The 22,750-nt window shown below is 39.0% G+C and overlaps 2 protein-coding genes across 5 annotated transcripts in view; one reads left to right on the plus strand and one right to left on the minus strand.

Annotated features, from left to right (window-relative positions):
* The window catches only part of LOC127005846 (CTD small phosphatase-like protein 2-B), a 44,678-nt gene extending 39,488 nt beyond the window's left edge, over positions 1-5,190 (minus strand). The window contains exon 1 of one of the 2 annotated variants that reach the window (XM_050875074.1): positions 5,026-5,190. In XM_050875074.1, the coding sequence (XP_050731031.1) occupies positions 5,026-5,093 (68 nt within the window). In that variant the 5' untranslated portion in view covers positions 5,094-5,190. The remainder of the gene's footprint in view (positions 1-5,025) is intronic. The other variant, XM_050875064.1, reaches the window with a different exon arrangement.
* LOC127005838 (synaptic vesicle glycoprotein 2C-like) overlaps positions 1-22,750 on the plus strand; it is a 38,977-nt gene that overhangs the window by 2,979 nt on the left and 13,248 nt on the right. For 2 of the 3 annotated variants that reach the window (XM_050875037.1, XM_050875029.1), the window contains exons 2-9: positions 12,311-12,563; positions 13,430-13,577; positions 14,023-14,203; positions 14,985-15,136; positions 15,419-15,588; positions 15,878-16,036; positions 17,922-18,010; positions 19,771-19,856. In XM_050875037.1, coding sequence (XP_050730994.1) covers positions 12,318-12,563; positions 13,430-13,577; positions 14,023-14,203; positions 14,985-15,136; positions 15,419-15,588; positions 15,878-16,036; positions 17,922-18,010; positions 19,771-19,856 — 1,231 coding nt within the window. In that variant the 5' untranslated portion in view covers positions 12,311-12,317. Of the gene's footprint in view, positions 1-4,298; positions 4,442-12,310; positions 12,564-13,429; positions 13,578-14,022; positions 14,204-14,984; positions 15,137-15,418; positions 15,589-15,877; positions 16,037-17,921; positions 18,011-19,770; positions 19,857-22,750 lie in introns of all 3 variants that reach the window. The other variant, XM_050875048.1, reaches the window with a different exon arrangement.

The following is a 22,750-nucleotide window of genomic DNA, read 5'->3' on the forward strand; positions in this document are numbered from 1 at the left end:
CTCCTCACATCCATGGCTACCTTGAAAAGGGAAATGGGACAAACACACACACACACACACACACACACACACACACACACACACACACGCACAAAAAAAAAAAAATAAATAAATAAAAAAAAAAATAAGGCCCGGCTCCTGCATCGACAAGCTGAGAAATTTTATTGCTTATAAAATCACACCCAATCTACATATAAACATATTTCTTTTTGAGATCCATTTCCTTGCGACGCATTCGCAATTTAAACGCCGGGTGTTTTGCCTACATGTGAATTATTATGAGTTTCTTAACAATACTACTAGAGTCACTCGCTGAAGATTGCAAAGAAAGTACGTACAAGAAGTCCTCAATATTTACAGCGCCAGCAATTATAATCATAATAATAATAATAATAATAATAATAATAATAATAATAATAATAATAATAATAATAATAATAATAATAATAATAATAATAATAATAATAATAATAATAATAATAATTATTATTATTATTATTATTATTAAAATTGAGATCCATAAAAGGGCAACACTCTAAGCAGGATATTCAAGCTTCAATTTTTAATGGATTTATGTGTTAAAACCATAAGACATTGGTTGTATCGAGGCTGAGGTTGCTGTGGTCGGTGTTCTCCAATCCGTACGCATCCTCTCGGCTAGTTTTCAACAAATCCCCGAAAAGTTAAGTTCAGATAAATAAGGAAACTCATCCATAAAAAAAAATCGGTAACCAATCTCTATCTTGACTATCTTTAAACATCAGTTCAATTTTCCAAAACAGTTTTTTTTTTTTATATGATTACCAATGAAAGGGGTGAAAACAGACTGGCAAAGACAATACTCGTTTGAAATCACCGCCAGTGAGTGCTAGCTTTCCCCTTTATTTGAATATAATTAACGGAGGTGTCCAATAATCTCTCTCTCTCTCTCTCTCTCTCTCTCTCTCTCTCTCTCTCTCTCTCTCTCTCTCTCTCTCTCTCTCTCTCTCTCTAAAAGTTTCGGGGATAGGTAAAAGAAAAAGGAACAGAAAGACAACCGACAACAGACAACCGATGAGATGGATTGATTGATTTTTACTATTGGCCCAATCCCCTCCATAAAAAAAAAGATAAATTCAGATTAATATTAGTGAAAGAACATAACCAACACCCCCCCAAAAAAAAATATTATATATATATATATATATATATATATATATATATATATATATATATATATATCTATATATATATATATATATATACAAAATAAATACAAAGTCTCAAAGGCAGACAGGGGAAAGTACCAAGAGACATCTACGACTCCTATTTTGATCATTGTGTTTTGGCATCATACGGTCTTCTGTCTTTTCCGGGAACGTTGCGTAGCGAGCGTTTTTTGTTTTTTTTTTCTGTGAGAGAGAGAGAGAGAGAGAGAGAGAGAGAGAGAGAGAGAGAGAGAGAGAGAGAGAGAGAGAGAATAATGTGCGTATACCTCAAAGAAATTCCTGCTGCGTGTTTTGATGCCGTATCGCAGAATCAGCACGAACGATGTGGAGCACGTATATACAGGAAATCGGAATGTCAATGCAGGAAAAGGGAATATCGCTGCTGTGGTATTTGTTAATGTCACTTGAAGATAAAGAACAACTTGCACTGCCATATATAGTACCGCCATAAATAGTTTTCTTCTCTTTTTTGCATACTTGGTCCTCGAAGTGTTGATAATTTGAGCTTTATTTATTTACATCACGCATTGGTAACCTTCTGCATTTAGCGTCCAAGCACATTCTTGAAGTGTTGTGTAAGTTTGCGCTTTTTATTCTTCATGAATTAAATTTCCTTTCATTTCGCGTGTTCTTTATCGGATCAGTGTAGAAATGATTGGGGAAAACACACACACACACACACACACACACACACACACACACACACACACACACACACACACACACAGCTTCATGATCAAGTGAACAACGCGCTCTAATGTCACCTGGCAGACTGAGGTTCGCACCTTGGTCAGACCGATAAAGTTTTTTGCTGACAAGAGGTTCCAGTCCCTCCCTCAATCAAGGAGCATGTGCGTGTGGTGTGTGAGGCCCCAACGACACCCACAGATTGGTCCAATGAGCTCAAGAAAGTTTCTTCCGGGAGGGTACTGGCTGGCGATCAAGAGTCCAGCACGTGATCAGACAGTGGGAACGCATTTGTTTGTAACCAAGTCTGATGGAGTGAGTAGCGTGAGAACTAACATGTGTGGCATATGCTGATTAAAACACTTTTATAGATCCATTAAGTTTAGTGAACCGGGCCAAGCTATCATGCAGCTGTTTCTGTAGCTACACCTATGAGTGTACATCAGAATTCTTCAGAGTAGTAACAGTTGCCCTACATACCTGGGCTGTGAACGACTATTGTCCCTGGGTTGCTATTTCATCACAAACAGAACACGTAATGCTGTAGTGTTTACCATCACAATACATCAACAAGTAGCAGGTGGCGGGAAACACTGTCAAGAGGACTACAAATGGGTCATGTTTATGGTAACACAGACGCTGTGAGAAATTTTTGATGAACAGAACTCTAAAGATTACCAACGTGCAGTGTTCACTACAGAGAAGCCGAAATAGACCTCTTTACACGTGACAAATATGTTATCTGTGTTGCTGACATAATCCCATAAAACACCCATGCAAGACGCCGGAAGGAATTATATCTTTTAAAACTCGGTGTCACCAATAGGCTTTTAGATAGTCAGGAAGGGATGATAATTGTGTAGATGCTTTTCTCTTTAACTAAACTTTCTTTTTCATTGGGTGGGATTTGAGGCTCTTTCTATATTCTTTTTTTTTTTCTTGGATGTGAAGGGGGAGCACAATCTCCCTTATATGGTAACTTACGTACCTTCCCTGTGCCCAAATCTTCATAATGCCTTTTTTCCGATACCTTGACCTTTCACTCTATAAAGAATCACTCGTCGGCTGTAGAATGTGAATATTTACCCTTAGTCTATGTCCTCTCTACCTGCACCAAACGTCCTTAGTGATCTGGGCCCATTAGAAACCTTTGCATGGCGCCCGTGCATGTTTATTGTCCTTAGCGTCTAGTATGTAGCGGCCTGCTTCATGGAAGACTTTCTCCTAAAGCTGGGTTTTTTGCCCGTCTACCTCTATCTGCATATTTATATATCTTTGCCTGTCTATCTGTCTCTGTTTCGTCTATCTATATGCACCCATTTCTCTATCTATATATCTATCAGCGTCAAGCCGGTCGGTGATGATAAACAGAGGAAGGAGCCTCTCTTGACAGGCCAGCGTCCATATTTGGTGTGACAGCGCAAATTATAACGGTCTGTCGAGGGTAGCAGACTATCTGCACTGTCAAGTTGAAAATGTTTTGTCCAGAAAGTTGTGGTGTGTGTGTGTGTGTGTGTGTGTGTGTGTGTGTGTGTGTGTGTGTGTGTGTGTGTGTGTGTGTATAGCATTCACCCACAGTCTAACCACGTGCTTGACCTGTGGTCTCCCAGAAGCTCTCTTGAGCTCACTGGGCCGATTAAGGGGTACGGCTGGGATCACACACACACACACACACACACACACACACCTTGCTCAAGGAGTGACAGGAACCGCTTTCTGTCAGCTAAAAACTTTCAACCTGAACAAGGTACGAACATCAACCTAATGTTGGCATTCGATCACGGCAGCGAAAGCGGTGTGTCTGTAATTCCTCATGGGCTGACCACGAGCTAGACTCACAATCACCAGTCAGTGCCCTCCCCGAATGAGCTTGGAGTTCAAAAGTATGAGTATGGCGGAAACCTCACATTTACCCCACACCCGGGAGGCGGGACACAACCGACACGACCCCCGCCTGGCACCGGTACCCATTAACAGCTGGGTGGACAGGGGGGGCACGGACTGAAGGAGACTGCCCATCCATTTCCACTCCGCCCGGGAATCGAACCCGGAACCTCTTGATTGTGAGATGAGCGCTCTAACCACTGCACTAGTGTGTGTGTGTGTGTGTGTGTGCTTTCACATATTTGAAAGAGCCGAATCTACTTAATATACACTAACGGTTTGGCTTCTTCCCAAACTCTTCCACATTTGTATTTATTCGTCGAAGGCTCTTAAAAAGCTGTTTTATTTTCGCGTACAAATAATTATGTGAAAACAATAAATTAACCTATCGATTCTCTAACTCTAACGGTTGTCATTAATTAATTATTTCATAATATGCTTATTTATCTGTTTGGCCAACCCTTGGTGAGCATGCAGTCCACTCGAATTAATGCCTTATAAGAATGTGTTCTGTTACAGAGGCCTTTTCCGGCTGCAGCTGAAGTGTGACAAATAAGTGCAGACAAACAAGTTCGCCTGTTTAGTAATTGAGAGCTTGTAACGTTACCCCTAGTCCCCTGCCTCCCGACCCCTTCCTCCTCGTGCACCCCCGCAATTTACAGGTAAGAAGCTTTACCTCTGCATGGATCACCCTCACCACCACTCTCAGTCCTCACCTCAAGCCAAACACTCCTCACTCACTCCTTTTGGACCCGGTTTTAAGACGAAAGTAGAACACAACAAAATGCACCCGTAGATTTTGTTTTTGTTTTTCACGCAAGTAGCTGTGTAAGTATAGTTTTGTTCCTGCATGTTGCATTATGCATTTATATTATGATGAATGTGTGCTTTGTGATTGAAATACTGGTTGATGGTTAATGATCTTAAAAGTTTTGATACGTTTTTAAGACTTGGTGGAAAAATAATTACCGATAATGCATTGAGAGAGAGAGAGAGAGAGAGAGAGAGAGAGAGAGAGAGAGAGAGAGAGAGAGAGAGAGATTATTTTACCCCCAACCAGCTGGTCATTACATTTTTCGCCTCATGGTGTGTATTTTTTGCCCTAATAAAAAATAATAATAGTTATGTGCATAGAAAAAAAATCAGTCACTAACTTAACACGTTTCAAAGTTACAAACCAAACAACAGCATCGCTGCATTATGTTGTATAGAAAAAGGACGAATAGCATTTTAAGTAGGTACTCACCATTTCCTCCCCGAGCGATTGTAAAGCGTCCTGGAGCGGAGCGATAGGATGTTGCCCTCCACGCACATCAAGCTGGCTGGGCGGTATGCAGCTGGACAAGGAAATGAGCGAAGTCAGTCCCCGTACGCTTAGGTTCGTTTGCACTTGGTCGTCTCCTCATGCAGACTCTTCCTGCGCGCACGACGCTCGTCTTCTACGTATTGGCCTCACTGGGAACGGCGGTCTTTGATTGGTCGCAAACAGGGGTGTGTCCCTCGACTGAATTGTTGCCAGACATTCAAGGGAGAGAGGGAGAGAAAAACTTGTCTTGATCCCGGTAATGGTGAAAAAAAGTAGACTTGCTGTATAATTAATGAGGCAAATCTTGTTTTGACTCCTTACTGGGATGGGTAAATTTAGAAACTGACTGTGATGGCCAGAAGCAGAGCAAACAAATGAGTACTCACCAAAATATAAAGATAAAAATACTACGGTGCGCAGTTATAAACTAAATACACCACCGTTAAGCTCCAAGTGATGTAATATTGAATTGAATTATAGAGACGATGTTTATAACTTTGAACCCCTTTTTTTTCTGTTTTACCTTGTACGTCTCTAGCAAAACCTGCAGCACCTTTCCTTCGCAGTTACTGTTACGCAGAATCACCATGCTGTACCATAGGTGAATAAAAATATGCTCAGCCACTGCTGTCATTTGCAAATAATGCCTTATAATGTCACGATTTCATCACTTACGTAATATGGAAAGGTGAGAAACAGGTCCTCGAGAACCGACGGTCCATGTCCTGACTTGATACTTGCCTAAAAAAAAAATCTCTCTCTCTCTCTCTCTCTCTCTCTCTCTCTCTCTCTCTCTCTCTCTCTCTCTCTCTCTCTCTGTTGGGCTTCATTAAAAGAAGCTTTTTTTATTAAAAAATAAAGAAGTAATACTTCCGCTCTACAATAGTTTAGTCAGACCCCACTTGGAATATGCGGTACAGTTTTGGTCTCCCCACCATGCAGGACATTGCTAAATTAGAAGGTGTTCAACGTCGGGCAGCAAAAATGATCCCTTTCTTACGCAACAAACCCTACGACGAGAGGCTTTCCACCCTTAACATGTTCTCTCTTGAGAAACGTCGCCTCCGAGGAAAACTGATCGAATGTTTTAAAATACTTAATGCATTTACGAATGTGGACAAATCAAAATTGTTTATGATTGATGACACTTTGCGTACGAGGAATAATGGCACAAAACTTAAATGTAGACAAGTAAATTCAGACTGCACCAAATTTTTCTTCACCAACATTGTAGTGCGAGAATAGAATAAGCTCCCACCTTCAGTGGTCCAGTGTAACACGATTGACTCCTTTAACTCGACCGACACTTCCTTCAACTTAATAAATTACCAGTTTATGTTGGATATGTATTTTATGTTGATTACTTAACATGACAAGTAGGTTACATCATCCAACTCGGAGCTACCCAGCCATAAGGTGGAAGTGGAGTCGCTGGGACTAAGCTACCGTGAGTGGCCTTGCCCAAATGAATATACTTTTTTTTTATAGGAGCGAAGGTGGTCATGGCGAGTGTTTATTTCAGCTGGGCGGTCTTGGTCTTGGTTATAGGGATCCAGAAATCAAAATAAAATCCAACACTACTTTTCACAATATTATAAAATATTACAAACACTATCAAACATAAAATGAGTTTATGAATAAGTTCGATCTCTAATATCATGGGTATACGGATCCAGTACACTATATGCAATATATATTATTCACATATCGGTGCACCAAAGAGCTCATTTGACTACCTGCTCGCGGCTCACCGAGCTGCTCCCTGTCCCAAGTGGCGAGCTAAATGCGGGAGCAAAAGCTCGCGAGCAAGCCAGATTTAATTCAGTGTGACGCCGGACTGAAATTAAAGCTGAAAGTCTGTGGTTACAATTACCATACAAAACAGTATAGCGACCAAGAAAAATAAGACGCATTGCTACATGATACGTCCCTCTCTTTTTTTTTTGAGAATGTGTGTGTGTGTGTGTGTGTGTGTGTGTGTGTGTGTGTGTCCATCCTGACTAAAAAGAACATATCAAAACTATAACATCAAAAATGTGACCCGGGAGGTAGATCGAGGGAAGGCAAGAAGCAAGTGATCCAGCGACGTCGGGGGTCCGCAAGCTTCATTCGAAGAGTTACAGCTTCACCCCAAGTCATGCGATTCCCAGTTCGAATATCACATGTGACAACTTGACACAGCACACACAGACACAGCAGCACACGTTTCCACCAGCAGGAGCTATTGGAGCCTTTTCGTGTGAAGTCTATCAGTTAGTCAATCAATAGGGGCAAATGATGGGGAGCGTGTCGTCGGTGCTACTTTAGTATGCGGTCTACAGCAGTATTTGTAGTCTACCCCAGTAGGCGCCAAGTGTGGGCTATACTTTAGTGTGCGATCTACCGGTCTGACCTGTCTCCCGAGACCTCATGTCATGTGATGTTGTGTTGGTACTTGAGTGTCCTCACCTGACACCTGAATAACCTGACCTGTCTCCGGAGACCTCCTCCACTCAAGATTGTAAGAGTAACCATTCAGTGCGTAGGGTCAACTTATGGGTAGCGTGTCACATGCCCGTATAACCAGAGTTGGTGTTAATAAGGGCTATTATAGGCTTCGATTCAGTTAGATGACGTAATCGTCAATTAGATTCAATATCTTTCTAGCGATGTCACTTGATTCTGCAACTGGAAAACCACCTCTCTCTCTCTCTCTCTCTCTCTCTCTCTCTCTCTCTCTCTCTCTCTCTCTCTCTCACACACACACACACACACACACACACACACACACATACGAGGAACAGCTATGGGGGTCAGTGATGAAAGTAAAGACGAATGCTAGTATTTCTGGATTTGGTAGTAAAGAGTAGGCTTTGTACAAAAAAGTGTTGCTGATGGAGAAGAAATTAAATAAGAGGACTGGAAAAGTAAAGTACTTAGAGGAGGAGGACATACAAGGCAAGAAACTGGAAAGTGATCTACGGTCAAGAGTATGCAGTTTAGAGGAGAGGGAAAAAAAAAACTTGTTCAAAGAAAGGAAGAGTTGAGAGAGAAAATGGCGAAATATGAAAAAAACGATGAAGGAAGGCCTAAGAGTCGCAAGGAAGGAAAATAAAGACCTGAAAGCAATAGTGGACAAAGAAGAACAGCGAGTGAGAGAGGAAATGTTGGGTGAAATGAAGACCTGGAAAGTAGAACATGAAAAAGCCAATGTAAACTTTAAGGAAGTAATTGAAAAGCAACTGAAATAAATAAATGAAAATGTAGAAAAAGAGGTGGTCAAGGTTTTGAAAAACAATGAAGATTTAGTAAGGGATGTGGCTGACAAGAAAAAGAGTGTAATAATATTTGGAATGAAAGAGAAGAATATAACATTTAAACCAAGAAGGGAAAAGGAAGAACTAAAATCAGTGAAGGACCTACTGAAGAACCTAAATGATGGAGAATTACATAACCTTGAGGAAAAGGTGAATGAGATCGTTAGGCTGGGTCCTTATGTAGAAGGTAAAACGAGGCCAATGAAATTAAGATTAAAATTCCAGTAAATTTTTAATAGAACAACTAAACTAAAAGAAATAGATGAATGTAAGGAAATATATAAAAGGAAAAATATAAATGAAGAAGAAAGGAAAAAATGGAAAGAAATGCAGGCAGAGGTAAAGGAGAAAAATAATGCAAGAATAGAAGAGGAAGAAAAAAAAATGGAGTTTTGGGGGACAGGGTAAAGAAATGGTACATAAGGGAAAAGCCGTAATTGATCAGAAACTAGACAAAATTGGAACAACCAAGGGTTAAAGTGTGATGTATACCAAAGTAGATGGGATGAAGGGAGTGCACCTGTTAAATGAACTAAGATATGTGTGTCCCATGGGAAAAAGTGATCATGTAATAATAGAGTTGGAAACTGATGAGGATGTCACTGAGGAAGACGAATCATACAAAGGAAAAAGGAGAAACTACAGGAAAGTGGACATAGAAAATCTCAAGAAATATTATGAAAAACGGGACTGGAAAAAATTAAAAAGAGCAAACGAGGTGCAGGAAAAGTATATTTTCATAGAGGCATATGAGACAGTAGTCAAAAAATATGTCCCATTATATAAACCAATAGAAAGAGGAAAGCAAGATTGGTTTAATGCAAGATGTGCAGGTGCAAAGAAAAAAAAGATTGAGAAGAAATAAAAGCCAAAGGAATAAAGAAGACTTTAAGAAATGAATATGTGAAAATAAGGAGGAAAGAAGAGAAAGGTTACAAAAAGGATATTGTTGAAAAGTGTAAGAAGGAACCTAAATTGTTTTATAGGTTTATAAATGGAAAAATCAAACCAAAGGAAAAAGTAGAAAGACTGAAAGATGGAAATAAGATAACTGAAGATCCTAAAGACATGACTGAGTTACTAAACAAGAGGTTTCAACAAGTTTTTACAAAAGAATTACAATTTAATGAAGCACAAGATGATAAGATAAATGTTCAAATGGAGGAAGTAATAGTAACTAAAGAAGTGATGATAAAATAATGGAGGAGCTGGAAGAGAGGAAAGCAATAGGACCGGATGGAGTGTCAGTTTTATTTTGAAAGAATGCAGAAATCAGCTGGTCGGACCGGTATATGATATCATAAAGTGCTCAATATCAACTGGTAAAGTACCTAAGGAATGCCGAAGGGCTGAGGTGGTCCCTATATATAAAAGTGGGAAAAAGGAAGAACCTCTAAACTATAGACCAGTATCATTGACCAGTATAGTTTGAAAAATATGTGTAAAGTGATAAAGAAACAATGGACAAAATTTCTAGAACACAATATAATTCCAGAAAAACAGTATGGCTTTAGACAAGGGCATTCATGTGTAACAAACTTGTTGAGCTTTTACTCGAGAGTGACGGACATAACACAGGAGAGGGATGGATGAGTAGACTGTGTGTATTTGGACTTGAAGAAGGCTTTTGACAAAGTTCCACATACAAGACTATTATGGAAGATGGAAAATAGAGGAGGATTAAAAGGGTAAAAGAAAAACTGGATGGAAAATTACTTAAAGGGAAGAGAAATGAGAACTGTGGTAAAGGACATGAAATCGGAATGGAGAAATGTAGATAGTGGGGTGCCTCAAGGATCGGTACTGGCACCAATACTTTTCCTAATGTATATAAATGATATGCTGGAGAAAGTAAATTGTTACTATATGAGCTTGTTTGCAGATGATGCAAAATTGCTGAGACACATAAGAAATAGTAAAGACTGTGAAATTCTGCAAGAGGACCTAAATAACATTTGGGATTGGAGTAAGAAATGGGAGATGGAGTTTAATGTGAAGAAATGTCATGTAATGGAAATGGGAAAGAGTGAAAGGAGACCAAAATGGACATATACAGTAGAATGGGAGATGGAGAAATATTAAAAGTTCAAGAAGAGAGAGATCTGGGAGTGATAATACAAGATAATCAACAGTCGGAGAGTCATGTATATAGGATATTCGGAGATACGTATAGAATGGTAAGAAATATAGGAATAGCATTCCACTACATGGATAAAGATATGATGAAAAAGGTGATTATCACTATGATTAGACCAAAGATGGAATATGCAGAAACTGTGTGGTCTCCCCATAAGAAGAAACACGTGAAAAAAATAGAAAGAATACAAAGGATGGCAACAAAGATGGTTCCAGAACTGGAGGGATTGTCATATGAAGAAAGGTTAAAGGAAATGAACCTGCCAACATTGGAACAAAGAAGAGGAAGGGAAGACCTAATACTAATTTATAAATTGTTGAATAAAATGGAAAAAGTAGATAACGAGGAGTTGCTCCAAAGAGAAGTAAGAAACACCAACAACACACGAGGACACAGTAAAAAATTGAGAAAAGGAAGATGCTTGAGAGACATAAAAAAATATAGCTTCCCACTAAGAAACATAGAGGTTTGGAATAGACTAAGTGAGGATGTAGTATCAGCAAAGAGTGTGCACAACTACATGTATGGAAAAACTGGACAAGTACAGATATGGAGACGGGACCACACGAGCATAGCTCAGGCCCTGTAAAATTACAACTAGGTAAATACAACTAGGTAAATACACACACACACGCACACACACACACACACACACACAGGGTAACACCATGGGAAAGATTGCGAAATGGTGCATGCTGATATGAATATCTGGTAAAAAATGCCTACTGATATTATTTATATATATACCTAATTTTTTTGTCATCTGTGACCACTTCTCCTGCTCTCACCTTACAATTTATCATTGTTGTTACACGCATCATTTGGCAATGCAATCATGGAGGGTATTTCCACTCCTCAAAGCACATGAGAAAGTGATCTGTTAAAGTTTATCAATATTCTTATCCAACATTCTTCCTGAATTCAAACCTAGGACCCAAAGACAGGAGGCGGATGCTCTAGTGTAAAGCCAGTGAACTCCTGTGGCTTAAGGTCTTTTGGAGTCTTTATTGACATCTCAGATCGGTACACGGCTTCCCTTTTCCCATTTAGCTCAATTTCTCTGTCCCTCGTTTTTTCTCGTCCCTCTTCAAATTACTACTTTTTCCATGGTAGTGAGACCGGAACCCCTTCAAAGAGATGCAGGCTAACCAGTTTTCTGCCCCTACATGGGGAAATGGAATGGAACCACTGCTAGCCACCAGTATTGTGGAAAATATTTCCATTTCTTGAATTTCATAAGATTTTGATCTATTCAGGAGGAAAAAACTTTTCTACCAACAAATCCACCTGAGATTCGAACCAGGCCCTCAAAACAGGAGACAGACACTCCAATGTCGCGCCAAAGGGTACCCTGTGGCTTAACCCCTGTGACTTAAGGGCCATTTATCCACATCTCTACAACTGGAGGTTGGCTTGCTTTGGGAGAGTTCATAAGTTTATGATCCATCATTACATGGCATCACAGTCTGACTTCTCATAATACTGCCAAATGCCATCACCTATGAGAGTAACCAAATAAAACTTCAGAACACTGGGAAAACTGTCTGAGCTTTTGTAAACATGACACCTCGATCTGGAACTAAATGAAATAACTCAGCATCTTCTATATATTCTTCTTGGGAGCAGTGTGCATTTTTACGAGTTTCCATTTTGCCCTTCGTCCCTCTCCAATGCAAAGTCGCAATCAGTATAGGATCCAAGGAGTCAAGAAAATTATCCCCAACCTCAAGTTATACCTTGGCTGAAGTCAGTCAGATCGTTCCAACATGCACAATGTTATTTACTTCCTCAGGGCTATAATGAACGGAGGTGGGGACGGCCTTGAGTCTGCGTCCCTTGTGCGTCACGGCAGCAGTAGTGGACGCAGCTATATGTCTGAGGGAGGTGTGCAGCGGGAAGGTCTCTCAGGCCATGGTGGCGGAGGGGCCGGATCAGGCGGACCAGCGGGAACGCCGCGAGACACCACTGAGACAGGCGATGAGCTGGACTATGTGGAGAGTGACGCCCCACTCCTCTCCCAGTTCCATGAGGACGCCATTCAGCAGGTGAGGAACTGATTTTTTATCTCATCTAGATAATGGAAGGGAAAGTTGTATGACTTATTTGTGGAGTGATGTCCCACTCGTCTCCCAGTTCCACGAGGCCACCATTTAGCAGGTAAAGGACCAGTTTTCATTTTGTTTTCAACAACAGGGCTGCATTTAAGAATGGGCAAGCTTGGCAGTTGTCCAGGATTTCTACATATTTCATTAAAAAAATCTTGTAAAAAAATGTACTTTTGTACATGGACAATCAAATTACCACATTTAAGCAGTTTTATCAGCAGCAAGTCTTACACAGAAAATAGGATGTATAGTTTCTAAACATGCACGAGATATGAATCGAATTGAGCAGTGCTGGAGCTCTTGTAAAGTATGATTGAATTTCTACATGCACGAATCCAAGCTCTCCATTCGATTCTACTTACTTGTATTCTACTCCATTCCATTACTTTTTGCTTCACTAATCTAATTTCAAATTTGTCTCAATACTTTTGAGCCCTCCAATGTGTATAAATTATGAGTCAAACCTACCAAACTGTAATTTGCAACACAGCAGTTTATATTACTGAACCAGGCAAATGTATACAGGATTGAAGCAATGATAAATATAAATACATAATAAATTATCATCAAGGAGTGATATTAGTGCTAGAAGATGTGTCATGTTTCCCAAGCCATCTCATAACCATGTAGTATCCTAGTGAGATGGGCACATTAAAAAAATCCTAGCAAAGGCATTGAACAATACTGTCAATGAATGCATCAAGTTTCTTTGAATGCTATTTTTTTCTTTAAAATAAAGTATTTATGCAGAATATTATTTAAAGCCACAAGAGTAGCATACCTCTGAATACTAACTTTCTCTGCAGGCTGGGACAGGGGCCTTCCAGCGGCTGCTTCTGCTGATTGTGGGGCTTGGCCTGGCTGCTGATACAATCGAAATCTTTGTGGTGGCATATGTCATCCCCTCAGCCGAGGTGGAGTTATGCATGTCTGGCACGGAGAAAGGATGGCTGGGTAAGTACAGGAGTTACCGGTAATTAAATAATTTTTTAAATGAGCAAATAGCACTTTATCACAAGTAACAATGACTGTACAGTCTAATCTACTTCTCAGTTAATATCTTACTTGTTAAAATAATGAATATTGCTCCTATTCTTTGCTGTTAAGGACATTCTTACACATTTTAGTTAAGCACACATTAGTTAAGCAACAGAGACATTGCTGTGCATCACAGGTGAATGGGATAACTGTTACACATTGTACAGTATCTCTCTTAGCTGGCCAGGCTAGTGCATGGCTTTCGTAGGAGATTAATTCAGGAGTTTTATATCATTAGAATTTTATGGAAAGTGTTTATTAATCCATAATGAAGTTGATACCCTTTCTTGTGTTGGTATGATAGAGTAACTGAAACTATATGATGCTGAGCCTCATAAAGGTGGATTTTGTTCATTTCCAGCTGCAATCACATTCATTGGCATGATGATTGGAGCCATGATCTGGGGCAGCCTGAGTGACAATGTGGGCCGAAGACGAGCCTTGCTGTCAGCTTTGTTCATCAATGCCCTGTTTGGCATTATGACAGCATTTATGCCTACATATGGAAACTTTATGACTACAAGACTTTGCTCTGGAATAGGGTAAGACTGAATGGTTCATTACAGATTGGATAATGAAAGATTATTAATGCCAGAAAAACAGAGATGTACAGAAGTTTTTCAAATATGTATATTTTGACCATATGAATTACTTAACTATTACATATTCAAATAGCCCATGTGTGTTGTTCGCAAGGCTGGCACTACGCTATGGTACGGTACGGAATATGGTACAGTATGGTTGAAATTTTGATATAAAGTACGATACGGAATTACGGTATGATATTTTTCCTAATGTACAGTACGGTATGATATAGGCATGGAAAATTTAGCAAAATTCTGAACCGTATCTTACCACAGACTTACAACAAGTGATCATCCTAAGATTTTAATTTTTCTTATTATTATTATTATTATTTTTTTTTTTTTTTTTTTTTTTTTTTTTTTTTTTTACTTTCTTGCTCATTTGCACCTGGTAGACTATATTTAGGAGGCCTGATACATGTGTAGTCACTTTGTAAATGTGTCTTTTCAAATTTATTGACATACCTTAATTATTTTTTCACAAAATTTTTTTTATGTACCTATGTATATATTTTCCTGATGGTACGATAAAGGTACGGAATTACGGTACGGTATTTTTACCGTACTGTACGGTACGGAAAAAGAGCTGGGGGTATGGCATGAAATTAAGGTACGGTATTTTTTTCAGGTACGGAGTACGGTTAAAAATTCCGTACCGTACCGTACTGCCAGCCTTGGAACTTGTTCGTCATTTCTCTTAACAGATAAATGATGATCCATTCATCCTTATCTTTCTTAGAATTGGTGGCGGAATACCTATTGTGTTCGCTTACTATTGTGAGTTTGTGACACAAGCAGAGCGGGGACGGCAGCTCTCGTGGCTCCTGGTGTTCTGGGCCATTGGCGGAGTGTTCACAGCACTCATGGCATGGATTATTATACCAAGGACTGGTTAGTGGTTTTCACATTATTGGTAACTTTTGGAAAAAAATGTCATCATCAAACTTCTCTATGACATTGCATACAAAAATTGGAATATTCAAAATTTTCATGATGCAAAAATGAAATGCTTAGTTGTAAGTGGGACACTTTTAAAGAAGTTATTTCAGTGGCCTAATTAAGATGGATATAAATGGAGAGTTAAATGCATTAAATCTGTAGATACTTTTAAAGCTCTTAAAAAATCAGGTTATGGCACAATGTATCAATGTACTAGTGTTGATCTGTTTTCAGGCATCACAGTGGTCTTGGATGAGGAGCTTCACTTCAGCTCTTGGCGCATTTTCCTTGTGGTGTGCTCCTTACCTTCCTTTGCTGCAGTTATTGGCCTGTACCACATGCCTGAATCACCCAGATTTTTATTGGAGAAAGGCCGGGAAGTCGAAGCAATGATGGTATATAAGGTCAGTATGATGACTCTAAGAAGATGAATTATTTCATCCTGGTACTTTGTGGTATTGGAGGATTGCTCACATGTTATTTTCTATGCATAATCTTTTCTTTTGATTAATATCTTTTGTTTCGGAGTGATAAATATACATTATTTTCCTTGCTGCTTTTACAAATTTTCTTTAGCCTTTTCTTACTTAATTTTATTTGTTGTTTGACTGTTTAACTGTATCTTGTACTGTATACCACTCCCAAATATAAATCAAATTTAATATAGAGAATAAATCCATATTTGCATTGCAGAAAATTTTCAAGTGGAATAACGCCCACAACCCTGGAGCTGAATACCAGATAAGTGAGTTAGAGCTTCCATCAGGGACACAGCGACCTTTGAGACGCAGTAACTCTCCCCAGACAACTGCCAAGACCTTTGGTGCTGACATCACACATGGCCTGGAAAATGTGAGTAATACAGTAATGCTTACCATTTCATACATGCCATCCCATTCAGTATGTATTCATATTAGAGATAAAACTGCTACTATAAAAAGTACCTCAGATGAGATAAATTTATTAACTATGTTGTAAAAATAAAGTGCATAAAGACTCATAAACATTATTTTAACAAGTTACTTTTCATATTCCTATACAATTTTTCTATAGGGTGCTTGTATCCACAGAAGAAGGTGGAGAGGGGTGAGATAGGAGTGAAGGCTGAAGGAGTTAAATGTAGGAAAGTTCCATGGGATTGATTGTTTAACAGCAGAAATGCTGAAATATGGAGGAAGTGTTATTGTGGGGTGGATGTTGTGGATATGTAATCGTGGATGGAAGTAGGGTGAGATGCCAATAACTGCAAAGGTAAAGGAACTAGAAATTACTGTAACAAACAAAAGGGATTAAGCTTACTTATTGTGCCAGGAAAGGTATATGGAAGGGTAATTTCAATTGAGAGGATGATGAAAATTAATTAAAAAAGTGTAAGCAATGAACAAGAAGGTTTAAGGAGAGAGAGAGAGAGAGAGAGAGAGAGAGAGAGAGAGAGAGAGAGAGAGAGAGAGAGAGAGAGAGAGAGAGAGAGAGAGAGAGAGAGAGAGAGAGAGAGAGAGTTGAAGGAGAGAGAGAGAGAGAGAGAGAGAGGAGTCAAGAGAGTTAGACTGGAGAGAGAGAGAGAGAGAGCTTATTCCATTCTCGCTTTCTAGCGTTGTGAAGAAAATTTGGTGCAATCTGAATTTACTTGTCTACATCATCTGAGTTTTACGCCATCTGTTCTCGTGAACTGTGTCATCGATAAACAATGTTGATCTGTCTGTCTACATTTAAACAACCATTATTTATTTTTAAAAACATTTTCAATTTTTTTCGGAGCTCAGAGAGAACAGAGAGAGAGAGAGATTTGAGAGAGAGAGAGAGATCATGAAGAGAGAGAGAGAGAGAGAGAGAAGAGAGAGAGAGATCTTTGTGTCGTCTGCAAAATTTAATGCGCGGGTGGAGTTCCAACATCCACGTTGATGTAAAGAATGAGAGAGAGAGAGAGAGACCGAGAGAGAGAGAGAGAGAGAGAGAGAGGAGTTAGATCGTCAATCACTACTCTTTTGTTGTCTGTTGCTCAACCAAATAATCCATTGGTTTTTTATTTGACCAAAATACCTATTTGCTTTTTGTAAAGTAATTTATGATGCTATGACTTTATCAAACGCTTGAGATCAAGATAGAGAGAGAGAGAGAGAGAGAGCATGGGTGAATAAAAATTCTGCTCTGAATATGATTGTTGAAAAGTACCTATTATAGAGTAGGGTAGGAAACTGTTCGCTGCTCTCATGGATTTTGAAAAGGCCTATGACAAGGTTGATAGGAAAGATGTATGGTGTGGGAGGGTATTTACTTGAAAGGTTCAAGTCTTTTAACAAGGGTGCAAGTGCCTTGGCGACTGTATGGTGCGCTGTGTGAAAGTTTTGGTGTTGGTGTGAGACAAGGAATGTGTGATGTCACCATTGCTATCTATTGTAGAAGTTGTATGAGAGAAGTGAAAGCCAGGGTAGGGGAGTTAGGTCCAAGACTGAAAATGAGGGCTATAGAGCAGTCAAGTCAGGCATAAATCATTGCCTTTCTAGATGCAAATACTGGTTGGCTGTCTCGAGGGTACTTATGGTTGGTTACAGCCTGTTGGTGGTATGAATGGGATATGTTTTATACTATTGACCCTTACGGATTACAAATTCCATCTCTCTACACTTTTATCTTGAATTCCCTTTTAACTAACTGTAACAAATGTGGCAGATGTCCAATTCTATAAACTGTGTCACCTGTATCATGATCTGCTTTGATGAAAGATTCTGTTTTTCAGTCCATGGGGCATTTTCTTCAGCTGTTTGCACCACCATACTTCAAAATTACCATCTTGCTTCTTATTGTGTGGCTGACAAGCTCATTTGGGTAAGTTAGTACTTGTCAAGTTTGTGTTTCTGAGCAGTAATGATTCTTCTAGTCATAAATTCATTTGATGTCTGATTAAATTATGCTACTTTCCTCTGAAGATATCCTATGAAGCTGGTCTAACAACATGCACTTTTCCTCCAATATGACTTCAGGCTTCTCTCAACTTTCCTTTACATGTTGCACTCATCTCCTTTTTGTTTAAATGATCATGCACTCATGAAAACATTAATAAAAATCTATCATAATCATCATCATACAGTTGGTGGACTACCACTTAGTGCATTAAATGGCGTGATGTTACTTAGACATCAGAATAAATTTCCTTCAAACATAAAAAAAAAAAAAATAAATAAATAAATAAAAAAATAATCAATTAATTTCTATATTTTTTATGCTAATGAATATTCATTTATGAAGAATAATTTACATACAAGGAATTTTTTTATATTTGATTTTAGATGAACAGACTTTTGAATTTGAATAAAAAAGTGCTATTTATTCTATTAAGTGGAGAATAGCGCAACTATGAGGGGGGAGGGGGAGGGGGGTCCTCCTGTGCATATGATACTTCCAATAGCTTTGAAATTTTAGTATGTTGTTTGTAGGTGCAAATGTATGATATTCTGTAAATTTAAATAAATTTGGGTGAAGTTTAGGTGAGACTCAAACAAAGCGTTTTTTTTCTTTTTTGTTTCACAGACTTTATTTTTCAGTCAATCGCTTTGAAAAAAATACCATAGAAACTTTGTTTACCTATTTACATTTCACATTGATACAATTTTGGATTTTTTATTTTGTCTTCAAAAAAAAAAAATTACAATTTTTTGTCACATAATTTTCTCCACTGTCCCGTTTTTTTTGACATTTTTTATTTATTTTATCAATAACAAAAAAAATCCTTTAGTTGAAGTTTTTGATGATACTTAACAAAAGTCAGTCGGACTTTTTACCGATTTTGTGAAATTTTTTGAAGTGTAAAAAACTACTTTTCGAGATATTGCTCCTAAAGATTTTATCCATTTCATCCCTGTCTTGCCATTTGTATTTATTAGATTAGCATTAAACTTTCACATATTATTGTGTATACCTTGTTGACTTACTGGAGAATGATAAGGCATTTGGTCCCGTGGCACTTCATGTAGCGGGAGTGCCTATGCGGGAGTGCCAACACACCCACTCGTTTCTACCTCTAAATACGTCACTTCTACACAACTCTCTTGCTTGTTTTCTGAGTGTTGGCCGCTCCATAAGCCCTCTTGATGTTGATGACTCTTTTTCTGGTTTCCTTGCGCTTGTACATCATTTGTAAGGATGCTGTTTTGGCTTGAGTGGAGAAAAAAATATGACACACTCTCCCCATCTGTCTTGCTTGGCACTGGCGCGGTGGCACCTCTCTTCCTCCCTTGTTTCGCCGTAAGGAGAAAAGAGGATTACAAATGACAAAATTTACGGAGAAAAAAAAATATTCTAATGCAAATTTTACGTATTTGCAAGCATTGAATGATACCGCAAATGTTGATGCATATGTCTGGGGGAGGGGTTTTAGTTTTATGAAAACAAACCTCACCACCTGGCAATTTAGGCTTTCCCGGCCATGCTGAGCGAAAAACATGTACTGTCCGATTTTAAATATATTCGTCGAAAAATACCCCGTAGTCGCGCTCCTTAACGTTCACGCTATGTACAGCAGATATCTGGGATAGTTTTCTGTGATAAGATTCTTGGGTGTCCACTATAATACTTTTCCTTGTTGCCAGGTTCTATGGTCTCTCAGTATGGTTCCCTGAATACATTAAACTACTGAAGAGTGAAGAGTACAGCAAAAATGCTACTATTGTCAATGGTAAGTTACTGAAAGGCAAAAATGCTTAGAATCCCAAAATGTTGAAATACAGTCCCCTCATGCCCATGGAACTTCAAAATTTGTATGGCTTTACCTTTAGAATATGGTAAATACAAGGCAGTAATATAAAATAGTTTCATAACCTGTAAACAGTATTAAAAATACTTTTGATTTTTTATTATTATGAAGACTAACATGCACCAATAAATATGCACTATTGGATGCAAAATAATAGCTTAATACAGTATGTACTTATCCTGAAAATATCAAATGAAAACATATTACACTGACCTCAACTAGTCTCTCTATATTCAGTGCATTTATCCCTTCCCTTTCCTTAAGATTCATATGTCTGTTGTACTGCTCAGACTGGTTTGTGTCAGGATGATTTTATACATACAGGAAGGTCGCCTAATATGTGATTAGAGCATGTAAATCCTTGAAATGTGATGGATGTCTTACAAAATATTTAAGTATAGGCATCTGTGGATTGAACTTCATGGTATGAGATTTATGATTCAATGTAAAGCATACATGAAATTCTCATCTTACATAAGTGTCACTCATTCATTCACTCATCTTTGATGCCTGCTCCTAGGAGCTCCCACCAGGGGATGGCCACTGCATAAGAGTTTCCATCTCTCTCTATCCAGACACTCCCTCCTTGCCTGCTCAAAGTTTCTCAAGGAACTTTCACCCCTCTCCCTGACATACTCCTGCACCCTATCTCTCCATTTCACTGGAGGTCATCCTCTAACATTCCCTCCCTCTGTCTCACTCACATACACCCTCCTGGTCATCTTACTCTCCTCCATTCGCTCCATGTGGCCAAACCACTTTCAAGTCTGTCGCTTCACTTCTTCCACCGCGCCACACTTCTTCCCTTCACCCACGTGACATATTCCAAAACGCTCATACACACTTTCATTACTCATTCCATCCATTCTACTCACACCACATGCACGTACTCCTCAAATAACTCATTTCCACTGCCTACACTCTAGACTTTCATTCTAGGCCCATGTTTCGCTTGCATGTACCATATGTGAGGGTTGGTACTATTAATGTAGTACTTCTCAAATCCCTCTTTACCTCCATGCTCACACTTCTGCCATTCATGATACGTCCCAAAGACCCTACCACCTTTCTTCCTTGCAATGCCCTTTCTCTTTGCGATCAGAAGTGGAATTGGACCTTTAACAAACAGCGACGGTGCACTAGTGACTGACAGCCAACACATTGCAAACCTCTTAAACAATTACTTTTCCTCGGTGTTTAATACTAACAGTCTTCCTCCCACTACCACCAACACCAGTACTAATGTAAATCTCGAGCATGCATTGCCTAATTTTGAAATAACAACCGATGAAGTCCTTAAAGCTCTCCATTCACTTAAAACAAATAAAAGTCCCGGACCCGATAAAGTATATCCTATACTGCTTAAAGAAACAAAGAGCGAAATACTCTCCTCCCTCACAACCGTATTCAATATGTCCTTGCGGCAAGGCATCGTCACTTCGGATTGGAAAAGGGCTAACGTGACACCGATTTTTAAGAAAGGAGACAAAAAAATACCAGGTAACTACTGACCCATTAGTCTAACTTCAATTGTAGGTAAGCTACTTGAGAGCATAATTAGAGACAAAATTGTGAGTTACCTCGAAAGCCACTCATTAATTGGGGATTCACAACATGGCTTCCGTAACAAAAGATCCTGCCTATCAAACCTATTGACCTTTTATAACGACCTCTTCTCAGTTTATGACGTAACCAAATCATTGGACGTAGTCTATCTTGATTTCCAGAAAGCGTTTGATAAAGTCCCACATCATAAATTACTTTATAAATTAAAGCAAATAGGTATTGACAGTCATGTAAACCAGCCTTGACCGACCATCAGGATCCTGTAAAAAAAAAAAAAAAAAAAAAAAATGGATCGCGAATTGGTTGAGCAACAGACAACAAAGAGTGGTGATTGACGGATTTAACTCAGAGTGGGCACCGGTCACTAGTGGCATCCCTCAGGGCTCGGTTCTTGGCCCAGTGCTCTTCATTATTTACATCAACGACGTGGATGTTGGACTCAATAATCGCATTAGTAAATTTGCAGACGACACAAAGATTGGTAACTCGGTTCTCAGTAACTTCTCACTGACGAAAACAGGCAAAGCCTCCAAGAGGATTTGCACAAAATTTCAGCTTGGTCGGATAGATGGGAGATGCCCTTTAACGTAGACAAGTGCCAGGTCCCTCAAGTTGGAACAAGAAATAAGAAGTTCAAATACGAAATGTGCAGCGTTAAACTCACAAGCGTTCAATGCGTTAAGGACCTGGGGGTCAAAATCGTGTCAAACCTCAAATTCTTACATCAATGCAGCAAATAAAGCGAACAGAATGTTGGGCTTCATTAAAAGAAACTTTTTATTCAAGAATAAAGATGTAATACTTCCGCTCTACAATAGTTTAGTCAGACCCCACTTGGAATATGCGGTACAGTTTTGGTCTCCTCACCATGCAAAGGACATTGCTAAATTAGAAGGTGTTCAGCGTCAGGCAACAAAAATGATCCCTTCCTTGCGCAACAAATCCTACAAAGAAAGGCTTTCCACCCTTAACATGTTCTCTCTTGAGAAACGTCGCCTCCGAGGAAAACTGATCGAATGTTTTAAAATACTTAATGGTTTCACAAATGTAGACAGAACAAAATTGTTTATGATCGATGACACTTTGCGAACGAGGAACAATGGCATAAAACTCAAATGTAGACAAGTAAATTCAGACTGCACCAAATTTTTCTTCATCAGCGTTGTAGTGCGAGAATGGAATAAGCTCCAACCGTCAATGGTCCAATGTAACACGATTGACTCCTTTAAAAACAAGCTCGACTGTCACTT

Source organism: Eriocheir sinensis, chromosome 3, assembly GCF_024679095.1.
Source record: "Eriocheir sinensis breed Jianghai 21 chromosome 3, ASM2467909v1, whole genome shotgun sequence".
Classification (NCBI taxonomy): domain Eukaryota; kingdom Metazoa; phylum Arthropoda; class Malacostraca; order Decapoda; family Varunidae; genus Eriocheir; species Eriocheir sinensis.